Raw genomic sequence first — 24,741 nt, 5'->3', positions numbered from 1 at the left:
AGATGGTCTGATAATGGTAGAGAACTTCGTACAAACTGCCTCATTTAAAAGGCCCATTTAATGCCACATTTCATTAACATGGCCTGTCTTAAATCAGACAGGCTCTCTTACAAGGAGCCAATCTTTATCTTTATTTAAAATCGGAGTGTGTGGCTTATCTGTCACTATAAAAGACCTTGCCTTCTTTACAGGGGTAGAAGTTAAAGCTGAGCAGCAGGGTGAGCCTCTTTGACGCAGCCAGGACAATCCAATTTACAAACAGATTGTATCCAAAGGTTCTTTTGTCAGTCTATTATAGGATTTTAAAAGCATTTTATCATAGAAACAATGTTATACTTATTGGTCAGGTTCTTAGGTAAGCCCATAAAAGCCTGTTTAACCCACCATATAGTTGTGCTAACAGTTTAATAGTACCAAAATGCACCTGTGCTAAATAATACCATAGAACTGTGCACAGTGTTTCTATGAGAAAATTCATTGAGAGTGCCAAGTTTTTATGCCTGTGACATAGCTTCCCAGTAACACCCTCTTCACTTCCTCTTGCAGACTTCCCTCCCTGTTGAGCAACAGGAGTTGGACTTCCTTGCCCTGAACAAAAGCCACCAATATTGGCCACTATTATTTGGAGCCAGCATAGTAGAAGAATCACAAATGGTAGGTGAAGACAGAGACTAAGGGCAAGGGGTGAGGGTGTGGGATAGAGTCTAATAGGTTAAGGATGGATGGAAGTCTCTTGCCAGCATACACCTCGGACCACATACCTTGGTCTAATCTGGGCATCATCATGCCTTTCTTTCTTCCTGAGGATTATTCTGTCTGATTCACCTTCAACTGCTATTACCTGTTGCTTCTACCAAGGTTTCCCTCTTTCACCTAAGTCGACTGCACCACAAAGTAGCATTCTTGGCTTTTCTCCTTTGCTCCTGTGTGTCCTTTTGAAATGTCTTAAAGATTGTTATAGCTGCTAACAAAGGAAGTCAGGGAATAAAAAAGCTCTCCGAAATTTACTTTCCACATCTTTTTTGTTAATTTAGACTAAGTTAAGAAAGACAAAAGTACACCTGGATGATAACAAAAGGTTTGGGGGGGACAAAAAAAGGTATGAATTTGTTCTACAACATTCAAGAGCAAGATAGATCACATTAAATGGATATAGTCTATGTAGAAAAAAAAATCTGGCTCAGCCTCCCACAAGCCAGAGTTGGTATCAAGATATTCCAATTCACATTTGAGAGACTGCCTTCTCCCCTTCAACTCCCCCAGTGGGACCCTGAAAACAGGGTAAATCTCTTCTTCTGACCCTCAAATCATCATGGTCACACATGATGTTCACTGCTTAAGCCCACCAGTCCATTCAAAGACAGGCCACACCATTCTTCTGTGCCAGAGATCTATTAAGTCAACTTCCAAGACAGTCATAAATGCTCCCTGCCCACAGCATCAACAAGCCCCACCTCAACTCCCCATCAGAAGATCTCACTTTGAGGGTAAAGTGTACAGGTTCCATCTACTCATAAATCTGTCACCTAGATTGGCACCCCACCCCAATCTCTGAAAGCTAATCCCACTCTTGCCAGTTCTGTATCCCCTGCTCTCCTCAACAAACCCCCTCCCCCAAGCTTGATGTTCCCACTGCTACTCTCCTCCTACATCTGTATTCCCAAAACAACAACTTGGGTGGTAGGGTTTTATTCCAGGTACCAAGAAACTCCCATTTTTGCTCTTTTTTCAGGCCTTCTATATAAGGGCTGTTTACAACACCCTGAAGCTAGGAAGCCCAGAATCAGAACATAACAACTTCTGAGGATTGTGGAAAAAATTTTAAATTATGTCAATAAATTATCCTGCCAAATATATTTCAGAGGAACTCCCAGACTCACGTTTTTCTGTGGGTTTTTTCTTTTTTTTTCGTGATAGGTTGGCTGTAAACCAAGCCAGAGATGTAAGTGATACAGTGAGGTCTAACATCCATATAATTGGAGTTCCAGAGGGAGAGGAGAGAGTGAATAGGGCAGAACAGAAAGAAAATCTGAAGAGATTATGTGTGATTATTTTCCAAGACTGAAAAAATACATCAAGATACAGAATTAAGAATGCCTATAAATCCTAAGAAGGATAAGAAAAAGATGACTACACTTAGGCACAGCAAGCAGAAATCACTAATTTTTTAAGTGTGATGGTTTTGTGAGGATTCAATAGATAAATTTAGTAATAAAAGTTTTAGCAATCCTTATCTTTTGGACATACATACTCAGATTTATGGCTGAAATTATATTATGTCAAAATAATCAAGGAATGAAGAAGTAGGTAGGGATATAAAAAGGAATAAATTGCTAATCTTATGATGAGTTGTTAATTGTTGAAGCTGAGTGATGGATAAATTAATACAGAAACTGAAGTGGAGGAGAAGGTCACTTGGTTTTGTTTTTGTTTTAATTGCAGTAAAATAAAACATTATTTACCATCTTAACCACTTTTTTAAATTTTTTATTTTTTATTATTATTATTTTTTTGGCCACACTGCATGGCTTGTGGGATCTTAGTTCCCCAACCAGGGATTGAATCCGCACACTCAGCAGTGAAAGTGCGGAGTCCTAACCCCCGGACCGCCAGGAATTCCCCCATTTTAACCATTTTTAAGTGTATAGTTCAGTAGCGTTGGTATAGTCACATAGTTGTGCAACAGATCTCTAGAACTTTTTCATCTTACAAACTGAACTCTATACCCATTAAACAACACCGCCCCATTTCCCTCCCCCAAGTCCCTGAAAACTACAATTCTTCTTTGTGTTTCTATAAATTTGACTACCTTAGATACCTCATATAAGTGGAATCATACAATATTTGTTTTTTTGTGACTGGCTTATTTCACTTATAATGTTCTCAAGGTTCATCCATGCTGTAGCATGACAGGATTTCCTTTCTTTTTAAAGTTGAATAATATTCCATTGTATATGTATGCCACATTTTGTTTATCCATTCCTTTGTCAATGGATATTTAGGTTGCTTCCCACCTCTTGGCTACTGTGAATAATGCTGCTATAATTATGGGTGTGCAAGTATCTCTTCATGGTCCTGCTTTCAGTTCTTTTGGATGTATATTCTGAAGTAGAATTTCTGGATCATATGGTAATTTTATTTTTAACTTTTCAAGGAATTGCCATACTGTTTTCCATAGCAGATGCACCATTTTACATTCCCACCAATGGTGCACAAGGGTTCTAATTTCTCCACATCCTCATTATACTTATTATTTTCTGTTTTTTTGATAGTAGTCATCCTAATGGGTGATATTTCTTTGTGGTTTTGATTTGCATTTCTCTAATGATTAGTAAAGCCATCTTGTTTTCCAAGATAGACCTGAAGGACTTAGGGGAGTTGCTCAGCTAATTGAATCCAGAAGCATGAGGGGCATGGTTGAGGTCAATACTGCAATTTGCCTCATCTACTGTCTAGAGTCCACCTGATACATATGTGTTTATATGAAACAAAGTGAATGGATTTGGTTCTAATCTTGGTTGTTCAGATTAATCAGAGTGGCTGAGAGTGGCATATTCTTGGGGGAAATTACTAGCAGCCAAGATGGTATAGAAACAAGGGGTGGATATTGTTGGGAAACAATTCTTCATGGGTCTCTTACATTTCTGCACATCTTGCAAGCTAAGACACTAAGTTCCTTTGTTCTGGACTATCTTTCCAAGGATGTTTGTATACTGAATAGCCTTGGAAAGATCTTGGGACAGATCTTGGAAGATAGTATGTCCCTTTGAAGCTTCAAAAGACAATCAAGCTTACTGACCATTATAAAAGTTTCAGGTTTCCTAAGCTCAGGGTTTCTTTCCTGTAATGCAACTCACTGTGTGTGCAGATGTCACCTGGCCCTCTTCACATTGCCCTGGGGAAAGTGGGGCTCAGGGAACTGGCAAAAATGCTAATTCTCAGGCTGTTGTTATTGCTGTGAGTAATAAACAATCCTTTGTCTCTGATCCAGGAGCCAGAGCAGACACAAAACTGTGTCAGGCTACCTTATACCTTGTAAATAGGATAAAATCTCAGCTCTTTTACCATTCTTGACAAATATGTACAAAATAAAAGTAATACAAATAATACAGAACCTAAAAGATGTAGATAAAGCAATGCTCAGAAGAATATACATAGTCTTAGAGACTTCTTTTAACGGTCAAAAAGAATGAAAATGAATGAATTAAGCATTCAGCTCAAGATCTTAGAAAAGGACAATAAAATAAACCTACGGAAAGCAAAAGAAAGATAACAGCAAGAAAAAATTAAACAGAAAATGAAAAAATGACAGAATGTATTTTAAAATATCAGTTCTTAAAATAAATAAATACATTAGATAAACATTCATGATTCTAAGAAAAAGTGGAGGAAAAAATATTTTTAAAGTAAAATTTAGAAATAACCATAGAATTAGAGGATATTAAAAGAACAATAAACTCCTTTGCTCAAATTCATGAAAATAAATCATTTGCTAATATGGTATCATTTTGTTTTAATGAAGCCAGCAAAACACCGATACCAAAATTCAACATATATTGAACAAAAGAAAACTATATAGATAATTTAATTATATATACTCATAAATCTTAATTAAATCATTATCAAATGGGATTTAGCAGCACATTTTAAAAATAATACATTCTCACCAGCTACGTTCATAGCAGGGATGGTAGGATACTCATTATTAGCAAATGTATTAACATAATCCATCACATTAATAAGCTGAAAAGAAAAATCATAATATCCATAGATTAAATAGTAGCATTTGATCAAATTCACATCTATCCTTCATTTTAACTAAGTAATTCTTAATAAAAAAGGATAGAGTCTTGTTTCACACAATTTTATAACATCATATACATCATGCATAATTGAGAAATACCAAACACATTTCTATGGAAGTTAAGAAAAAGAATGCCTATTATTAGCATGATTAGTTAACACTGTTGTGGAAGTATCAGCTGACACAATAACTAGAAAAAGGAATGGGTAATAAAATTTAAGATAAAATGAGTGAATAAATAAATAGCCTTTCTATATACAAACAACAGTCAGTTACAAAATATAATGAAATAAAAGATCCCATTTCCAATAGCAATAATAAGATTAAATGCCTAGTAATAAATTTAGCAAGAACTATGTCAAAGTTATATAAAGAAAAACCTTAAAATGCTACAAGTCACACACATGCAAAAAGAAGACTTGAATAAATGGAAACAATGTGATATGACAGATAATAGTAAAGAAATGAAACATTTCTCAGTAGAGAAAGAAAGCACTATTCAATAAATGGTGTTAAAATGGATCAAATTTTAATTTTTTAATCATAAAACTACTAGAAGAAAACATGGGAAATGATTTTATAATATTGGAATGGGAAAGCCTTTCTAAACCATGAAAGAAAAACTAAATAAACCCAAGTTCATGTAAATTAAAATATTCTACATGAAAAAAACAAAAGATTAAAGTTAAAAGTTAGGGGAAAAAATATAACATTATTAAAGCCTAAAGTCTAACTTCCTTAATATATAAAGAGGTTCTGCAAAAAGACAAACAGTTCAATTGTGGGGGACAAATGGTCAACAGGAATAAAAAGACAATTTAAAGAAAAAAGAAATACATGAGGCTTTAAATATATGAAAAATTGGGGCTTCCCTGGTGGCGCAGTGGTTGAGAATCTGCCTGCCAATGCAGGGGACATGGGTTCGAGCCCTGATCTGGGAAGATCCCACATGCCGCGGAGCAACTGGGCCCGTGAGCCACAATTACTGAGCCTGCGCGGCTGGAGCCTGTGCTCCACAACAAGAGAGGCCGCGATAGTGAGAGGCCCGCGCACCGCGATGAACAGTGGCCCCCGCTTGCCACAACTAGAGAAAGCCCTCGCACAGAAACAAAGACCCAACATAGCCATAAATTGATTAATTAATTAATTAAAATTAAAAAAAAAACAAAAAAACATTCTCAAAAAATATATATATATGAAAAATTGCTTAACCTCACTCATAATAAAATGTAAATTGAAGTTAGGAAATACCAATTTTACCTAACAGATTGGCAATGATCAAAAAAATTGAAAACCTACTGTTGGTGAAGGAGAATAGGCATCCTCACACTTTGTTGGTAGAAGTGTAATAGGTACCATATCAATGGAAGGCAGTTTGGCAATATCTATCAAAATTTTAAATGCACTTATCTTTTGATCCAACAATTCTATTTCTCAGAATATGTCCTACAGATATTTTGTACATGTGAAAAATGATATGGAAAGAAAGATATCCCTGCAGAAATGTTTTTAATGGCAATAGATTAAATGCCCATTAAGGTTAGTTAAATAAATAATGGTAGTACATCCATCCAAATGACTGCTATGCAGCCATTAATAAAGGAAGAAGCAGCTCTTTTTGTATTGATAAAGAATGATCCCTAAACTATAAAAAAGCTAATTAAAACTATGTTAATACATGCTCATGGAATACAATTCTGAGGTTACAAATGGATTTAGAATACAAAGTGAGTTTAGGCAATAATGTGTAAATTGATGTTCAAGATCAATTAACAATCAAGTAACGGGAATTCTGGCATTGTACTTAAGCCTAGAAAAGAGGGGTAAGACACAAAAGAAGAAGTAAAATCAGAGTCTAGAGAAAGATGAGCCATACGACAGAAAGCTAGAGCCTATGGAGGGGCACAGATTGTGAAAAATTCCCTGTGGTAGGGAAATAGCTGGTAAGTTTCTAGGAAAAAACTTTAAATAAAGGCAACAGCTCATTGGATGATTGTAAAGATCTGATCAACCAGGTTTTAGAACCATTGTTCCAGGTGGTTCCTATGCAGACTTTCAGATGGAAATGAAATATATGAAACTGAGCACAAAAATTTCAAGGCCCACCTCACTAATAGAATGTAAAAATCTCACGGCTACAAAGGACCTAAAAAAAAAAAAATAGGCTTGCTTATGTTATCTGCAGATGGTTACCAGGCATTGCATGAGAACAGCATGCCCAAATTCAAGCAATAGAGAGGCTTTATTAGCAGAACATATGGTCCAAAGTTGCATTCTCCAATATGGTAGCCACCAGCCATATGCGCTAATTAAATTTACATTTTAATTAATTAAAACGTTTGTAAAAATAAAATTCAGTTCCTCAGTCTCTCTAGCCACATTTCAAATACTCAATAGCCACATGAGGCAGTGCCTATTGGATAGAACAGATAGAGAAATTTCCATCATTGCAGAAAGTTCTATTGGGTAGCACTGGTCTAAAACATAGCATTGGCACTAAGTTGCTAGTCTAATTTTGTCAACCCTTATTATTATTAATTTATTATTATTTATTTATTATTAATAAATACCTTATAAGTTGAGATTAACATTTGACGTCCAGAAGTGAATAGAAGCATTACAGTTAAGGATAAGTGCATATTCGAACAGATATGTCTTAAATTCAAAGTTCTTACCCTTGGACATCAAAAATATAATCAACGTAGGTATCCAAATAAGTATAACAGATGTGTACCGTATAGCAAACCACATGAAACAACTGAGGTAAGGACTGAAGGTTAAAAAACACAAAAAGCACTGGATACCGGAACTAGAGGTGGGGAAAACACAAAAACAGACTTAGGGAAACAAAAACAAAAATCAAAAAACCGTAGGGGAAGCAGAGGATAAGCAGCATCTGGTGGAGGGCTTTGAAGGTCAGAGGCTTGCATATCATCAGAGGGCAACAGTGAAACCTCTAAAGAACTCCTGTTGGGCCTTTCACCACAGCATCACCACAGCTGACAACTGCCACCTTCTTGAAATATTCTCTTCTCCTAGATTCCATGACTCCATGCAGCCCTAGTTTTTTTCCACCCAACCTCAAAATGCTGGAGAACCTCAGCCTGGGTTTCACATTCCCTTCTCTGCTGCTCCTTTAAACCATTATCAAGGATTTAAATATTATTTGTATGTCATTGACCCCAATAAAGTTGGAAAAAAGGAAAAAAATTAATTTTCCTCCAAGCTCCACTCATATATTCCAATAGCTTATCTGGCATGCTTACTTGGATTTTCCCTCCAGCATCTTGTCTAGTAGAGGGCTTCTGATAAACACCAGTAAGCATCACTTGGGAGTACAATGGAACTAATTCACAGGCAGAAAGTCTGCAAGTTGCATGATTCCCTTGTCCTCTAGCCATTCTGTGGGGAGGGCTGCTTGGGCCAGTGAGCAACCAAACATACCATGGATATATCCTCCAACAGAGCAAGCCTGCCCCCTTCCACTACTGCACTCGGTTCTGTGGGTGCAAGCCCTATATTTGGGGCACCTAGTTCTCAAGAAAGGCGTCTGCCAGTACTGGGAAAAATCCTGATGATATCTGGTGTTCTTCGGGGGAGGGGTAGTAAAGTGCTGCCTCTCCCACCAGGGGAAAAAGGAGCCAGTTGTGCCAGCTCATTTCCAGCCAATCCACGGGGGTGACAAGGTTGTCTCTACATCTCAAGTTTAACATGTCTAAAACGGAATTCTTTATTCCTTCTATCTTAAACCCTTTCTTCCCCCCAACTTAGTTCCACCTCGAAAGATACTACCACATATCCATCATTCAAACTAGAAATCACGGGGTTATCCTAGAATCCCCCCTTCTCCCTAATTCCCTACATCCAATCCACCGTCAAATTCTATATAGCTGTATTATCTAAAATTGGCTGTCAGCCACATGTGGCCACTGAACACTTGAAATGGGGCTGGTCCAAATTGACATGTGCTTTAAGTATAAAATACACATCAGATTTTGAAGACTTAGTACAAAAAAAGAATGGCAAATATCTCACTAATAATTTTTATACTGATTATGTGTTAAAGTAGTAATATTTTGGATATATTGGGTTAGATAAAATACATTATTAAAATTAATTTCCTATTTCCTTTTACTTTTTTAATATGGTTATGAGAAATTTTAAAATATATATTTGTGGTTCACATTATATTTCTATTGGACAGTGTTGCTATAGAGTATATCCATCAACATCTTCCAGATCTACTGTCACCACCTTCACCCAAGTCACCATCATTTCTTCTCTGAACTACTACAATGGCCTTCTTATTAATCTTCATGCTTCTTCAATTGTCCCATTCTAACTGATTCTCTTTAAATTTAGAAATCCTTTTAAAATATAAGTCTTATTATATTTCTTACTTGCTTAATATCTCTCAATGGTTTCTCATTGTCCTTAAAATCCAAGTTTCCTATCATGGACTTTGAGGCCCTGCACATGATATGATTGTAGCTTCCCATGTGTCTGCCCATCACTATCATGTCTCCTAAAGTCACACAGTAGGCACTCACTATTCTCCAGCAGCACCTGGCATCCTTCAGTTCCTAAGACATACTAACCTTATACCCACCAGGACCTTCACATCAACCGTTCCCTATGCCTGGAATGTTCTGTGTGGCTTTTTGGCTGTCTCCATCTCATTCAAGTCTCACCTTATACATTAATTCCCTAAGTGGCCCTCCCTGATCAGTCAGTCTAAGGGTGTCTGCCCTTTACTCTCCATCCAAGAACTCTGTTTCCTTCACTTTTCTCAATTTACAGTTAGTTATTTGCATGCTTAATGGTTTGTCTCTCTTCCTCTGCTAGACTGTAAACCCCATGACGGATGGGGCCAGGTCTGTTCAGCCTACCAGTGTAGACCTAGTGTTGGTCAAGGAATTTATTTTAGGGGCACTGTATAGAAAACCTAAGAGTAGGGATTGGTTAGAGGTGAAAAGGTTAGAGGTTAAAAATAAAAAATGGATCCAAGAATTGCCTAGAGAAGAATATGTCAAAATTAAAGTTAATTGATACTAGAAGCTCCAATTCTGGATCACCTTTGGGAAAATTAGATTTGAATATATGATCCAGAAGTATTCTAATATCTTTTGTTTCTAAATAGTTCAATATTGGCCAAGAGATCTAATCATTACTTTATCAGAATATTAATTTAACGTATGATTTGAAGATGAGTCTCAAATCATACCTCCCCAAGTACTCCTCTTGTTTTCCTATCAGTCCTTGATAACCTTTCCAGGAACTTCTGTCATATTGAGTGGACATATTGAGTGGAAACAATATGGGATTCCCTCACGAAGCTCTGAGCATAATATCATAATATCATATGGTGACCTGACAAACTCAGACCAGGCCTCCTTGGAGGCCAGTTCTCTTCCCTATAGCTCTCAAATGGCATATTCCCTTAACCACAGTGAAGCAGGATTGTCAAGTCTCAAATATACCTAAAAACAGGTCATAAATGGCGTGTGATATGGGAGACTGCTCACAGTATATTTATAAAAATAGGTTTAAAACAGAGATAATAATCCAGTGTCAAAAACAACAGTACATAATTGGTATTCAGCAAATATGTGTTGAAAAAGTTATTAATTTTAGCTAGAAAAGAGATTATATTTATCTTTCACACATAATGCATATGCATAAGAAAGAAAAGACTAGAAAGTTTAACAAGTGCTATTTCTGGGGTATGAAGATTATAGGTACTTTTTGTGTGTCTGCTTTTCTACATTTTCCAACATTGTGTAATTATATGATTAATATGCAATCAGGGAAAAATGTTATTTTTATAAACAAACCAATAAACTGTCAAAGCTACTATTGCAATCTTCTAGGCTCCCAAGGGTCTCAATTTTGGCAGAGACTCAGACTGCGGTAACTATATAAATATCAGTCCGATCGGGAAATGAAAGGAGAAAGGGGTAACTTGGGTTTCTGAAGGACCTAGTTGGTCAAGCCATTACCCAAGTGACTCCTTTGCTCACTGACGCTAGGGAAGAAAGTAGAGAAGTACAAAGCAAAACTTATCTAAGTAAGTGTTAACTTCAGCTGAAGAGGCAGGAGGAGGAAAAGCAACCTCCCCTACATGATGATAATTCTGTTCTAGAGTTTGTTGTCAAGTTTTCAAATGTCAGGCAGAGTGTGGACCAGAATTCAACTTGATGAAGGCATGATTGCACACAATAAAGACATGAAAGATAGCATTTAACTGCATAGGTTTCAACATCTTTTGTGGCTACCATAACATGTACGGCATGCATTGTACACATGGTGCTTTATACTAAAGGCATTTTAAATTTATTTCTAATTCTATCATTCTCCCTTATACACTGATCCTCAAAACTAGAATTGTTCACCCAGTGATAGTTAAGTGGGTGAGGTCACCAAAACAGCTACATTAAATGCCATGGGAGACCCAAGAGCATACACATTTGTATGTGCAATGTCTTCTAAACAAAAAAGAAACCATGATGGTTTATAATGTGTCTATTTGTTATATAACATTTAGTCTTACAACAAAATCTGATTCCCTCACTTCAGATGTCACCATTAAAATCTTTATTAAAAACAAACAAGCAAACAAACAAAAAAATCCTCAAGTCCCGAAAGAATGAAAGTTAACAAACTATATCAACTGCAATCACGTGGAGACCACACTACCTTATGCTGGGTTTTTCGTACAGACACATAACAAACACCACACAAGTTTAAAGATGAAAATTAAACAAGAACAGAGGATCTGGCAGTATAACTGAAAAAGTTCAAAGACATGGCTGCATAATATTTTTAAGCATTAAGATTGTGTAACACAGGGAGATCAGCTCTGTGCTTTGTGACCACCTAGAGGGGTGGGATGGGGAGGGTGGGAGGGAGGGAGATGCAAGAGGGAAGAGAAATGGGAACATATTGTATATGTATAACTGATTCACTTTGTTATAAAGCAGAAGCTAACACACCATTGTAAGGCAATTATACTTCAATAAAGATGTTTAAAAAAAAAAAAAAGATTGTGTAACAAACAAGAAGAGAACTACAAACCTAGGTTAAAATGCAATAAGTGCCCTAATCATATTATTTTGGAACTGTCTGAGACAATTGAACAGTAATATTTGCTTACAAGGAATGAATAACCATTCAAGGAGTACAGCTTTTGCATACTTTTAAACAGACATTAAACTATCAGGGAAAAAACTGTATACAAGAGTATCAGTTTATTTCTTCCAGCTTGAGGCTGACAGAACCTACAAATAAAATGATCCCCTGCTAACTCTCTTGGTATTTAAAGGATTCTTTACTTAGTATGAATTATCAGCCATACTTACAGCTGACATTAGAAAATTGTATAAACCAAACTGCTGTCTACAGTTCTCCCTTCAGTACATGAACTTCTGTACACAAGTAAACACAGGATGACTAGGACTTAGTTTTAATTCTTTTATCAGTTATTAATTACCTTTACTTGTCAATTAAATACATAATTTATATAATTTTTAACTATTTTATCATACAGATAAACTTTAATTCTGTTAATACATTATCACATTTAGCTAAATTAACAAGCTTCAGCCACATGTATCATGCTTACATGAAATGCAGTCATATAGCTTTGGTCAGGAGAAAAAAGGTATTCTGAAGAAGCTGAGCAAGTCTGAAGAGATACAGTCCCATATGCAGGGTGGAATAATGCTGACCCAAGTGCATTAATTTTGCTATAGACCCTTTAGTTAATGCTCAGAGTGTAACATGACAATCAGTACTCCCTTGCTGCAGGAAAGCAAAAAGGAAGGAATGCCTCTAACTTGGGTCCACACATCCTTTCCTTAGAAAAGGACGCTGTGTGTGGTTGCCTAGAGACTAAATCCAGTTTACTAATCAAAGAAACACACCAGTTCTCCACAGGGCATGGAACTTCATCAGAGGCCTTGTTCTCTTGTGGAAAAAGGCCAAAGTCTAAATTTATCTGTACTCGTGGGGTAGCAAGACCAAAGCAGGGGGCAACTGCCCTCTTGGTGTTATTTTTCCAACGGCATTTGCTCACTCCATGTCTCTGTGTCTCATTTTGGTAATTCTTGAAATATTTCAAAATTTTTCATTATTATTTTATTTGTTATGGTGATCTGTGATCAGTGATCTTTGATGTTACTATTGTAATTGTTTTGCGGTGTCATGAACTATGCCCATATTAGATGGTGAACTTAATTGATAAACGTTGTGTATGTTCTGACTGCTCCACCAACCAGCTGACACCCCTTCTCTTTCCCTCTCCTCAGGCCTCCCTATTCCCTGAGACGCACAGTATTGAAATTAGGCCAGTTAATAACCCAACAAAGGCCTCTAAGTATTCAAGTGAAAGGAAGAGTCACACGTCTCTCACTTTAAATCAGAAGCTTAGTGACGAAGGCACGTGGAAAACCAAGACAGACGGAAAGCTTAGCCTCCTGCACCAAACAGCCAAGCTATGAATGCAAAGGAAATGTTCTTGAAGGCAATTAAATGTGCTACTCCAGTGAACACACAAAGGATAAGAAAGTGAAACAGCCTTGTTGTTGATATGGAGAAAGTTTTAGCGGTCTGGATAGAAGACCAAACCAGCCACAACATTCCCTTAAGCCAAAGCCTAATCCAGAGCAAGGCCCTAACTCTCTTCAATTCTGTGAAGGCTGAGAGAGGTGAGGAAGCTGCGGAAGAAAAGTTGGAAGTTAGCAGGGGTTGGTTCACGAGGTTTAAGGAAAAAAGCCATCTCCATAACATAAAAGTGCAAGATGAAGCAGCAAGAGCTAATGTATTGAATAGAAGCTGCAGCAAGTTATGCAGAAGATCTAGTTAAGATAATTAATGAAGGTGACTGCACTAAACAACAGATTTTCAATGTAGATGGAACAGCCTTCTATTGGAAGAAGATGCATTCTAGGATTTTCATAGCTAGAGAGGAGAAGTCTATGCCTGGCTTCAAAGCTTCAAGAGAGACAGGCTGATTCTTTTGTTGGGGGATCATGCAGATGATGACTTGAAGTTGAAGCCAATGCTCATTTATCATTCCAGAAATCTTAGGGCTCTTCAGAATAATGCTCAATCTACTCTGCCTGTGCTCTAATAAATGGAACAACAAAGCTTAGGTGACAGTGCATCTGTTTACAACATGATCTACTGAATATTTTAAGCCCACCTACTGCTCAGGAAAAAAGATTTCTTTCAAAATATTACTGCTCATTGACAACACATCTGGTCACCAAAGAGCTCTGATGGAGATGTACAGATTAATGTTGTTTTCATGCCTGCTAACACAACATCTGTTCTGCAGCCCATGGATCAAGGAGTAATTTCAAGTCTTATTGTTTATGAAAGACATTTTATAAGGCTATAGCTGCCATAGATTGTGATTCCTCTGATGGATCTGGGCAAAGTAAATTGAAAACCTTCTGGAAAAGATTCAGCATTCCTTTTTTTTTTTTAATTGAAGTAGAGTTGAATATATATATATTCTTTTTCATATTCTTTTCCAAACGGTTTATTACAGAATATTAAGGATTCACCATTCTAGATGCCACTAAGAAGCTTCATTAAAAAAAATTTAAAATAAAAAATTTAAAAATTAAAAAAAAAAAGAAACTTCGTGATTCATGGGAAGAAGTCAAAATATCAACAGTAATAGGAGTTTGGAAAAAGTTGAATCCAGCCCTCATGGATGACTTTGGGGGGGTTCAAGACATCAGTGGAGGAAGGAAGTGTAAATGTGGTAGAAAGAGGGAGGAAACTACAATTAAAGTGAAGCCTGAAGATGTGACTGAATTGCTGTAATTTCATGATAAAACTTTAAAGGATGAGAAGTTGCTTCTTATGGATGAGCAAAGAACAGGGCTTCTTGAGGTGGAAACTATTCCTGGTGAAGATACTGTGAAGACTGTTGAAAAAACATCAAAAGATTTAGACTATTACATAAACTTAGTTGATAACGCAGTAGCAGGGCTGGGGAGGACTGACCCCAATTTTTAAAGAAGTTCTACTGTGGGTAAAATACTGTCAAACAGCATTACATGCTACAGAGGAATCATTCATGAAAGGAAGAGTCAATTCATGCACTAAACTTCACTGTTGTCTTGTTTTAAGAAATGTCCACGGCCACCCCAACCTTCAGCAACCACCACCCTGATCAGTCAGCAGTCATCAACATCCTGGCAGGACGCTCCACCAGCAAGAAGATTATGACTCACTGAAGCCTCAGATGATAGTTAGCATTTTTTAGCCATTAAGTATTTTTAATTAAGGTATGTATTGTTTTTTTAGACAGTATGCTATTGCACACTTAACGGACTACAGTATAGACAATTTTCATATGCACTGGGAAACCAAGACATTCCATGTGACTCACTTTATTGCAACATTCACTTTATTGCAGTGATCTGTAACTGAACCCACAATAATCTCTACAATAATCTCCGAGATGTCTATAACTCAACTTTTTTAAAAAGAACTGACTACTTCAATCAGATTCAAACCTTAAAATATGACATGTTGTAAGCTACTATATAAAAAATAAACAAGGTCCTACTGTATAGCACAGGGAACTATATTCAATTATCTTGTAATAAGCTCTAATGGAAAAGAATCTGAAAAAGTATATATTCTGAATCACTTTGCTGTACACCAGAAACTAACAAAAGATCGTAAATTAACTATACTTCAAAAACAATTATATATGTGTGTGTGTGTGTGTGTATATATATGTTAATCTTGCCTGACAGGCATTAGCCATTTGTTTCTACAAAGAATACAAAGGAAGTTGTCCCTCCCCAACCCCCCCAAATAAGTACTGTATTTTACTTCTGTGCATCCCACATCCTCCTTGGCCATTGGCAACTGTTGCTGTATCATCTCGTCAGCCCAGGTACAATCCTCATGACCAGCTGATGCCAATAAACTTTTATTTCCTCTGCCCACCTCCCTCACATTCCTTATAAACTTGTTAGATTTCAAAGCAATACCTCAGAAAGTATTCCCATACAACTCAGAAGACTTTAGGAATTAAGGGGGTTCATGTCCCCTTCCTCCTTCAAAGCCAGTAAAAGTGCATCAAGTCCTTACATCATATCACTCTGACCTCCTCTTTTACCTCCCTCTTTGACTTTTAAGGACCCCTTTGATTACACTCAGACCAGCCAGATAATCTGGGATAACCTCCCCATCTCAGGACCTTAAGCCATAACAATAAAATTTACTCCGATTACTACTACTGTACCCATACAACAGAATATTATTTGGCAACATAAATGAATGAAATACTGATACATGGTACAAAATGAACCTTAGAAACATTATGCTAAGTGAAAGAAGCCAGTCACAAAAGACCACAAATTGTATGATTCCATTTATATGAAACATTCAGAATAGGCAATCTTATAGAGAGAAAGTAGATCAGTGGTTGCTTAGGGCTAGGAAAGTAGGAGGGGGATAACAGAGATTGACTGCTAATGGGTAAAGGGTTTCTTTTAAAGGGCACAAACACATTTTAAAGTTAGATTGTGGTGATTATTACACAGCGCTATGAGTATTTTTAAAAATTGAATTGCATACTTTAAATTGAATTGTATGGTATATGAATTATACATTGATAAAGCTGTTGTTAAAAATACTACTGTATTTATTATGGCTACCATTGAAAAGTTACTATGTGCAAGAAACCTTAGAGACCCTATATCATCTGATTCTTAACAACTCTGTGAGGTCAATTTTTCATCTTATAGATAAGAAAACAAGTTCAGTAAAATTAAAATATTTACACAAAGTTACAGAGCTGGTCAGGAATAGTACCCAGATATACTACTCTAAAGAAATGTCTCTATACAGTCCATGCTTTCTAAATTATGCCATGTTTGCCATCAAATAGTTTATTGGAAATATTTATATGAGAGATCATTGACATACAAATGGCCTTGAAAAAACAGGCATTTGGTTTCTATCACTGGTGGGAATAAGTTTTTTTGAGGCATCAATGATAAGAAATAAGGCTTAACACAGGGAATTATACCCATTATCTTGGGGGCAGTGTGTATGTACCTATCTTATATATACCTATAATGGAGTATAATCTGCAAAAATAATACTGAATCACTATGCTGGACACCTGAAACATAATACTATAAATCAACTATATATACTTCAATAAAAGAAAAAAAAAGGCTTAAAAGGTTAGCGTCATTGTTACTTAATTCAAAATCCACATCTAGAAAACAAATGTCTCTGGAAAGCAATTAAAAGTAATTAAGGTCATATAATTTGTTCCTTCTCTTTCAGTTTATGTGAGAGCTAGACTGTGAATGTCTTGAAGATACAGATATCATCTGTTTGTCATTTTTTAAGTCAATGCCTCTAAAAATTCTTGGTTCTTTGTATTAATAGAAACACCAACAAAATATAAATATACAGAAACCATCATTATTTCTTTACACTCATTAGGCAAAAGTATTCCTTTATTTAGATTTTATTACTTACATTTAGTTTTTTATCCATACATTTAGAGGAATCTACAAACACTAACTTATTAGCCATTCCAGAAAGATACATGGATAAAAAAAGTATAAGAGGAAGAAATACAGATACTATACTAAAGGTACACTTCTTCACCTAAAATGCAACTAATCATCTATTTAGTTGTTATATTAGTCTGTTTGCTGCTGTAACAAATTATCACAAACTCAGTGGCTTAAAACAACACCAGTTTATTATCTTTTGGTTCTGTAGGTCTGAAGTTTGACATGGGTCTCATGGGCTAAATTCAAGCTCTCAGCACGGCTGCGTTCCTTTCTGAGGCACTAGGGAGGAATGCTTCCTTGCCTTTTCCATTTTCTAGAGGCTACCTGCATTCCTTGGTTGATGTCCCCTTCCTCCTTCAAAGCCAGTAAAAGTGGGTCAAGTCTTTCTTACATTGCATCACTCTGACCTCTTCTTTTACCTCCCTCTTCCACTTTTAAGGACCCTTATGATTATACTGGGCCCACCCAGATAATCCAGGATAACCTCCCCAACTCAGGACCTCAACTTAAGGTCCTTAACTTAATCACACCTGCAAAGTCCTTTTTATTTATTTATTTATTTATTTATTTATTTATTTATTTATTTATTTATTTATTTATAGCTGTGTTGGGTCTTCGTTTCTGCGCGACGGCTTTCTCTAGTTGCGGCGATCGGGGGCCACTCTTCACTGCGGTGCGCGGGCCTCTCACTATCGCGGCCTCTCTTGTTGCGGAGCACAGGCTACAGACGTGCAGGCTCAGTAATTGTGGCTCACGGGCCCAGCTGCTCCGCGGCATGTGGGCTCTTCCCAGACCAGGGCTCGAACCCGTGTCCCCTGCACTGGCAGGCAGACTCTCAACCACTGCGCCACCAGGGAAGCCCTGCAAAGTCCTTTTATAATGTAACGAAACATATCCACAGGTTCTGGGAATTAAGACATTGATATCTTTGGGTAACCATTATTCTACCTATCACAGTTGCCCTTATCTTCAAAGAAATCAGGATATACCCATACTAAATTGAGCCTAAACTGGAGGAGTGGTGGGGCATACTAATGGTTTAAACAGAGTACGTAGAATTTGGGATGAAAAATTCCTCCTTTTTGTTGTCATATTTTTACTGACATTCTATTTTGAAGATGAACCATAATTAGATACATGGAATAATAGGAGAAATAGGTTGCCATTCAAAACCATGATAGGAAATAGAACTATCTAAACGAATCTGTCAATTTTCAAATCTGAACAGAAACCAAAAAAGCTTATTTTGTCCTTTCTTTTTACACATTGTTCTGCCATAGCACTCAGCAACTACCATTCATACAAAAGCCACAGCCTACATCATAAAATTGGGTGTTGTACTAATTCAAACTACAGAAAAGGTAGCTGGGAAGACTATACTAGGGCATAATGACCATGAGTTTTTATGAACCTTTAAACTAAAATATCCAAAGAAACATTATATACATATATGTGGTTAAGAAAACAAACCTCCTTTTTGAAAGGTCCAAATTCAAAATGAAATTATGTCACTACATTATAAGACTGACTTTTGCTTAATTCCCCAGAACAACATTCTGTCCAGTGTTTAACTTTTTCAATTTAGCATTATATCTTTTTTGACTCCAAGACAGAAGACTGATGTTTGATGTACTCAAGTTATAGCCAGCATTTACCAATTCTTTGATTCGACTTTTTAAAGTGCTTATGCTTGAATCCAAAATCTGAGGATTTTCAATTATTTGTGAAATGCTAATTTTTTCTTCTATAAGGCAGTCTATTTTATCACTAAACTTTTTCTGTCCCAAGAAGATCACATCTGGACAGCTTAAAACAAACTTCCGTATCTCTTCTGCAGTACACCCAAGAGAGAACAGTCTTTCTTTGATATTTGTGTAGTTTCTTCTCATACAATCATTGGAAAGGTCTAGGATTTTAGCTCCTGGACCACATATCAAAACAAGCACCTGCTCATTGTTCAAGTTGAAAGCTGACTGTAAAAATTCAATATTAGTTTTTACCCGTTTGGTGCTCTGAATTAAGATGAAAGGGTTTTTAAAAATTATCTTCTTGACAAAACCTGTGGGATCATTGTGACCCAAAGACAAAGAGACTCCTTGCAAAAATTCAACCATCTGTTTATTCAGATCAAGACTATTGGAGAAGGTACGCGGGGCATTGGTCAACAATCGACAAAGGCATTTACGGGTCAATCCAACTGAGTAGAGGAACTCCATATTTTTCTCTAAGTTCAGGTTGTTACTGGACCGAAAAAAAGATTCAGGAGAACGTTCCAAAATAGCTACAATTTCAAGATCTGATGTCACAATTCTTCTCCACAGATCCCACCGATTTGAAAGACTTTCAGGTGTGCGTGTCATGGCTCGTGGATATCTTGATATGATGCTAGCAATCACTTCTTTGCTAGCTCCTTTAGACAGAAGGAATGTCTTCAGGTTCTGCTCATTAGTACCTGTCCTATTAAAAACTCCAGGCTGTCTTTTCCTTGCCATGTCAACATCTACTCCCATAGTAAGTAAGTTATTCAGCAGTTCTTCATTTTCCAAAGGTTCACTGTCTGCATTATCACATTTCATACTGAAAAGCCTAAATGAAACTGATTTAAAGAGGATTTCTGCTGAAAATCGGATCATCCAACATCTTGAACCAAAAAGAAAGTTACTTCTCATATACAAGAGGTTTCTTGGTGCCATAATGGTCAGGTAGCCCAAACCTTTTGGAACGCTGTATAAAACAACATATACAATATTATACAAACACACACGTTAAACAGACAAAAGACCATATTGTGACCCTGTAGTATCATGGTCATTTCTGTAAGAAAACACCTAGGGATCCAGCTCTCCTGGTGCTGTGGTAACAATTCTGCCACCACACTCCCACTCCCTAGCTCACTGCTTCTGATTATCTGTGGGTCAGGGGCCACTTCTATTCTTAGCATAAAGAAAAGCAGTACAGCATCATCAGTGCCCCAGAATTATTCCTGCCTTTACCTTCTTCTTTTTATTTGGCCTTGCCTGCCTTGGCTACCCAAAACCAATTGCCCCTCTCCATCTCTGCTTTATCTTCCTGGTTTCCAAACCTTTGGCTTATTCCTACTAATTGATGCTTTCAATTCTGCCTTGTCTTCTAACTTCCTAGATCTTTGGCCTTGCCTCTGCCCATAGACACCAGACTTCTTTGCCTCTGTTCTCACTTCCTGGTTATCAAACTCTAAATCTAGGGGACATCCCTGGTGGCACAGTGTTTAAGAATCCGCCTGCCAATGCAGGGAACATGGGTTCTACCCCTGGTCCGGGAAGATCCCACATGCCGCAGAGCAACTAAGCCCGTGCACAACTACTTAGCCTGTGCTCTAGAGCCCGCGAGCCACAACTGCTGAAGCCCACGTGCCTAGAGCCCATGCTCCACAACAAGAGAAGCCACCACAACGAGAAGCCTGAGCAACGAAACGAAGAGTAGCCCTCACTCGCCACAACTAGAGAAAGCCTGCGCGCAGCAAGGAAGACTCAACACAGCCAAAAAAAAAAAAAAAAAAATTTTTTTCAAAACCTCTAAATCTCGCCGTGAAAACCAACACTTCGTACTACCTAATTTCCACCTTGAACACCTTTTTCTAGATTCATGGTACTCTTTAAACCCATGCTATCATTAGAACCTTAATTCTTATCTTACATAGCTCCTGATCCCAATCTTCATGTCACTCAATTTACCCTAATGTCCCCTTGGTTCTTGGGTTAACCCAACAACTCCAAACCAACTTTCATCTTCATAATGATCTAGCTGGGATATTTCATACACACAGTCCACCGCATGTGGAACTATACAGAGAGATGGGATGTAAACATTTTAAAAGTTACTTTTGCCATTCTCCTCACCACCATTTCATAAAAGACTAACTCAGGGCTCTCTGCATCTGTGTCACAACACATGTAACTTTGATCAAGTGACTAAAACCTTGATAACTCATTTTCCTGATCATTTAGAAATAGGGCATAAAATGGATGAACTTATACATAGTAATCATAGGTCCCTACTAAAACAAGCACCTCTATTTATAGGAAATATTTCATGAGAAAATCGACAGAAGAGTTTTCTTCTGTTATCCAGCCTGTCAGATGGTTTACGTTCCTAAGTTGCTTGTGGTCTGAGTCCTACAACAACACATAATACTTTAACTGTACTTTCTCCTTTTCAGACTATACAGCTGTGAAAAAGTTAGTTCTTGATTCCTAATTACTTACAACAGGCTCTTATCACTTAAAAGAGGCATTTCCCTTCTCCTCTCTGCTAATTAAGCATAAAATAGAAAATAGAGATAGATGGTTCCAACTCACCACTAGTATCTCTGGGCTTGAGATACTGCTTTCAAGATCCATATAAGAAAAGCTCCTCTGTGTCTGTCCTTTTAATTACTCTAAACTAACAAGAACTTGGATTATGCCTACAGGCTGGGAACATTCCTGTAACTCAGATAATCCACCAATCATCAAAGAATTAACAAAAGATTCCAAAACTATAGATTCAAATAACATTCAAACAAAACGCAGGACACTCACAAAGTAAACATCAACAGCAAAAGCACATTTTAGGTTGCCCTATACTCTGAGTTCATTATTCTTCATGTCTCCATAATCCCACATACTACTCTATAACTACATACTCTTCCAAAACTGCATGAAGATAGAAACTTAAAAATAAGATCCTCCTAACTAAAGAATGAAGGCTTTACCTTGCCCTGCTCAACAATCTGCTCTCTCTTCCAGATGCTCAGGGTGACCTCTACTGGATAATGGGACAGAACACTGACAGCTGTAGATAAAACCAGTGCTTTCCAAAGAGGGGTGCGAGATGATCCAATGGGACGCAGGAAAACAGTAAAACTCCAATTTATATTTGTCTTGGCCTTTTAAAATTTCTACTTTTCACATGTTTCATAATGTAAAAATGTATACAATATAATAGTACTATAAAACATGTATATAACTAATTAGTAAATAAATATACCTATATTGGAGGTACGTTTATAAACCTTTTTATTAAGATTGTACACATTCAAAAATGTCTACGACTACTACTCTAGACTACACTCTACTCTTGAGAAACAGGGCTGAACGAGTCACAGAAAGTTCAAAAGAAATTCTACTGATGACAAACTAAAAGAAAGTAAAAATATATGCCAAATATCTTAACAAAAGAGGAATAAATTAAGGTTTCTCCTGAATCTGTCAAAGGGGGATTTTGTCTTTGTGTATAATTTATTCTCCATGGAAATATCTTTCACACAATTTAATATGTCCAATACCAAACTGAGCATCCTTCCCAGCCCCCAAACCAGCCCTCCTCTGATTAATGAAATCACTCACTATTACTCAGTAATCACTCATGATAAAAAAAATCTGAAAGTAAGCTTTGGGTTTTTTTCTCTTCCTCAACCCCACAGTCATTAAATCATGTAGATTCAGCTTCTTCAGTATCTCTGAAATCCAATCTCTCTACTCTTTGCTATTCTCTCAGACTATAACAGCCACTTAACTTGCTTCTCTAACATCAGTCACTCAAAACTGCCCCCACAGTATACCTGTAAAACAAAGATGTGATCATGTCCCTCATTCCCTGATTAAAGACCTCTGTAGCTCTCCCCTAGAAGGTAAAATCTTCAGACTGACCTTTCTAGCTATCTCTTCTATTCTACAACCTCACAACAAAGCACCATTGCTCTCAAATCTCTGGTCCTCAACATCCTTGACCATTCTTGTCTCCCTGCCTTTTTTTAAGTTGTTCTGTCTTTCAGAAAGGCCTATCCCCCTAATGTCTATCCACAGTACAAGATCCCATTCAAACAGTATCTTCCCACAAATCTTTAACTTAAGAAATACTTGAAGTTGAAGTGAATCATTTGTTTTATAGTAATTTGTTACTAAGGAGTCTAAAACTAAGTGTTCTATTTACATAGGGGAAAAAAAGAGCTGAACTGGACTTAGAACTAGCAACAAAAATTTGGTTTTGATTACAATACTATAAATGCAATAAAATGACCCCCCCAAAATGGTATGAACAGTCTTAGCTAAGCCTAAAAACAATGGTAACTAGTATCAACAGTTGGTAAACATATGAAGAAATGGGGGGAATTCTCAAATATTACTGTTGGAAAGGAATTTGGTACCATTCATCATATCTTTCAACCCAGCATTTCTACTTCTTGGAGATTATCCAAAGGAAATAAAAGACAAGAATACACATTTGTTATTTAAAAAAAAAAAAAAAAAGATGACCATTATAATATTACTTGCTACAGCAAAAAAGAAGGAACCCAAATTGCCACCAATAGTAGAATGATTAATAAATAGTGGTACATGTATACAATATAATACTACACAGCCTCCTTTTAAAAATGAGGCAGATCTAACACAATAGAAAGATGTCCAAGACATTCTAAGTGGCAACCTGCTTAACAGTACAGTGGCTAGGATAATACCACTTAAATAAAAAGGGGGGAGGGGACATTAATATATACAGAGAGGGGAAAAAATAGAGTAACAGTTATTTTTCAGTTTTCAACACAAAAAAAGTTAAGCCTGATGAATATCAATTTATTTTACTCCTTTAGCATCCAATCTCCATTCAAAATACTCCTATTACATCTAGCGTGGTGAATAAATATTTAAGCAACCTAATGCAAGAAGTACCATCTGCCTCAATCTACAAATTTCAAAACTAATTAATATTCCATAACTTATTTCCATCTGTCTCTCAAATTGACATTTTTAATTACCAAAGCCACTATTCCAAGAGCTAAAAGCCAAAATTAACAAATACACTGAAAATCTCTGTACCTGTAACTTGTGAGGTCTAAGGAATAAAGGAAGATTTACGAGCCCCTCTGCTCCACAATTCCCCGGACAAAGGGGCTTTTAATGGAAATGGGTAATCACTGGTTCCAGGATTCTACATTCCAGTTAGTCTTCCTTTGACAAAACGAGCTAAGTTTGTAGATCTTTACAGCAATGAACTTCTCACCTCATTTGTCTTAAGGAAAGAGAACTTTGCATTCCTCCAGAAAAGCTGAAAAATAGCTGTTCCTAGAAATGAAAAAATAAAAGGGGGGGGACAAAATAACGTCAGGACTTGTAATACAGAATAAGGAGCTCAATCTCAGCTAACACTGCATAATGTTCTCATGAGATGCATAACCTCTTGTATACTAGGCATCTCTCAGAGATACTGAGAAGAAAATGGCAAGTACAAGCCCGCGTATGAGAGGTAAAGGCAGCAGAATCACAGTATAATTTGTAAAACCAGAACTAAGTGCTTCACACACATTACCTTACTTAACATCCACAACTTAAAAGGTCGGCATCATTCCTAAAA

General features: G+C 36.8%; 1 protein-coding gene across 17 annotated transcripts in view; it reads right to left on the bottom strand.

Moving 5' to 3' along the window:
* The window catches only part of MTERF1 (mitochondrial transcription termination factor 1), a 602,843-nt gene that overhangs the window by 577,745 nt on the left and 357 nt on the right, over positions 1-24,741 (bottom strand). For 14 of the 17 annotated variants that reach the window (XR_014266393.1, XR_014266394.1, XR_014266395.1 and 11 more), the window contains exon 2: positions 24,391-24,452. Coding sequence is in view for 2 of the 17 variants with exons in the window: in XM_082471743.1 (XP_082327869.1) it covers positions 18,906-20,094; positions 24,391-24,422 (1,221 nt within the window). In the remaining 15 variants the exon portion in view is untranslated. The other 3 variants (XM_082471743.1, XM_082471744.1, XR_014266405.1) reach the window with 3 other exon arrangements.

This window comes from Balaenoptera physalus (assembly GCF_965194825.1).
Source record: "Balaenoptera physalus genome assembly, chromosome: 8".
Classification (NCBI taxonomy): Eukaryota; Metazoa; Chordata; class Mammalia; order Artiodactyla; family Balaenopteridae; genus Balaenoptera; species Balaenoptera physalus.
The sequence above is the reverse complement of the archived record's forward strand: the minus strand, read 5'-3'. Positions and strand labels throughout refer to the sequence as shown.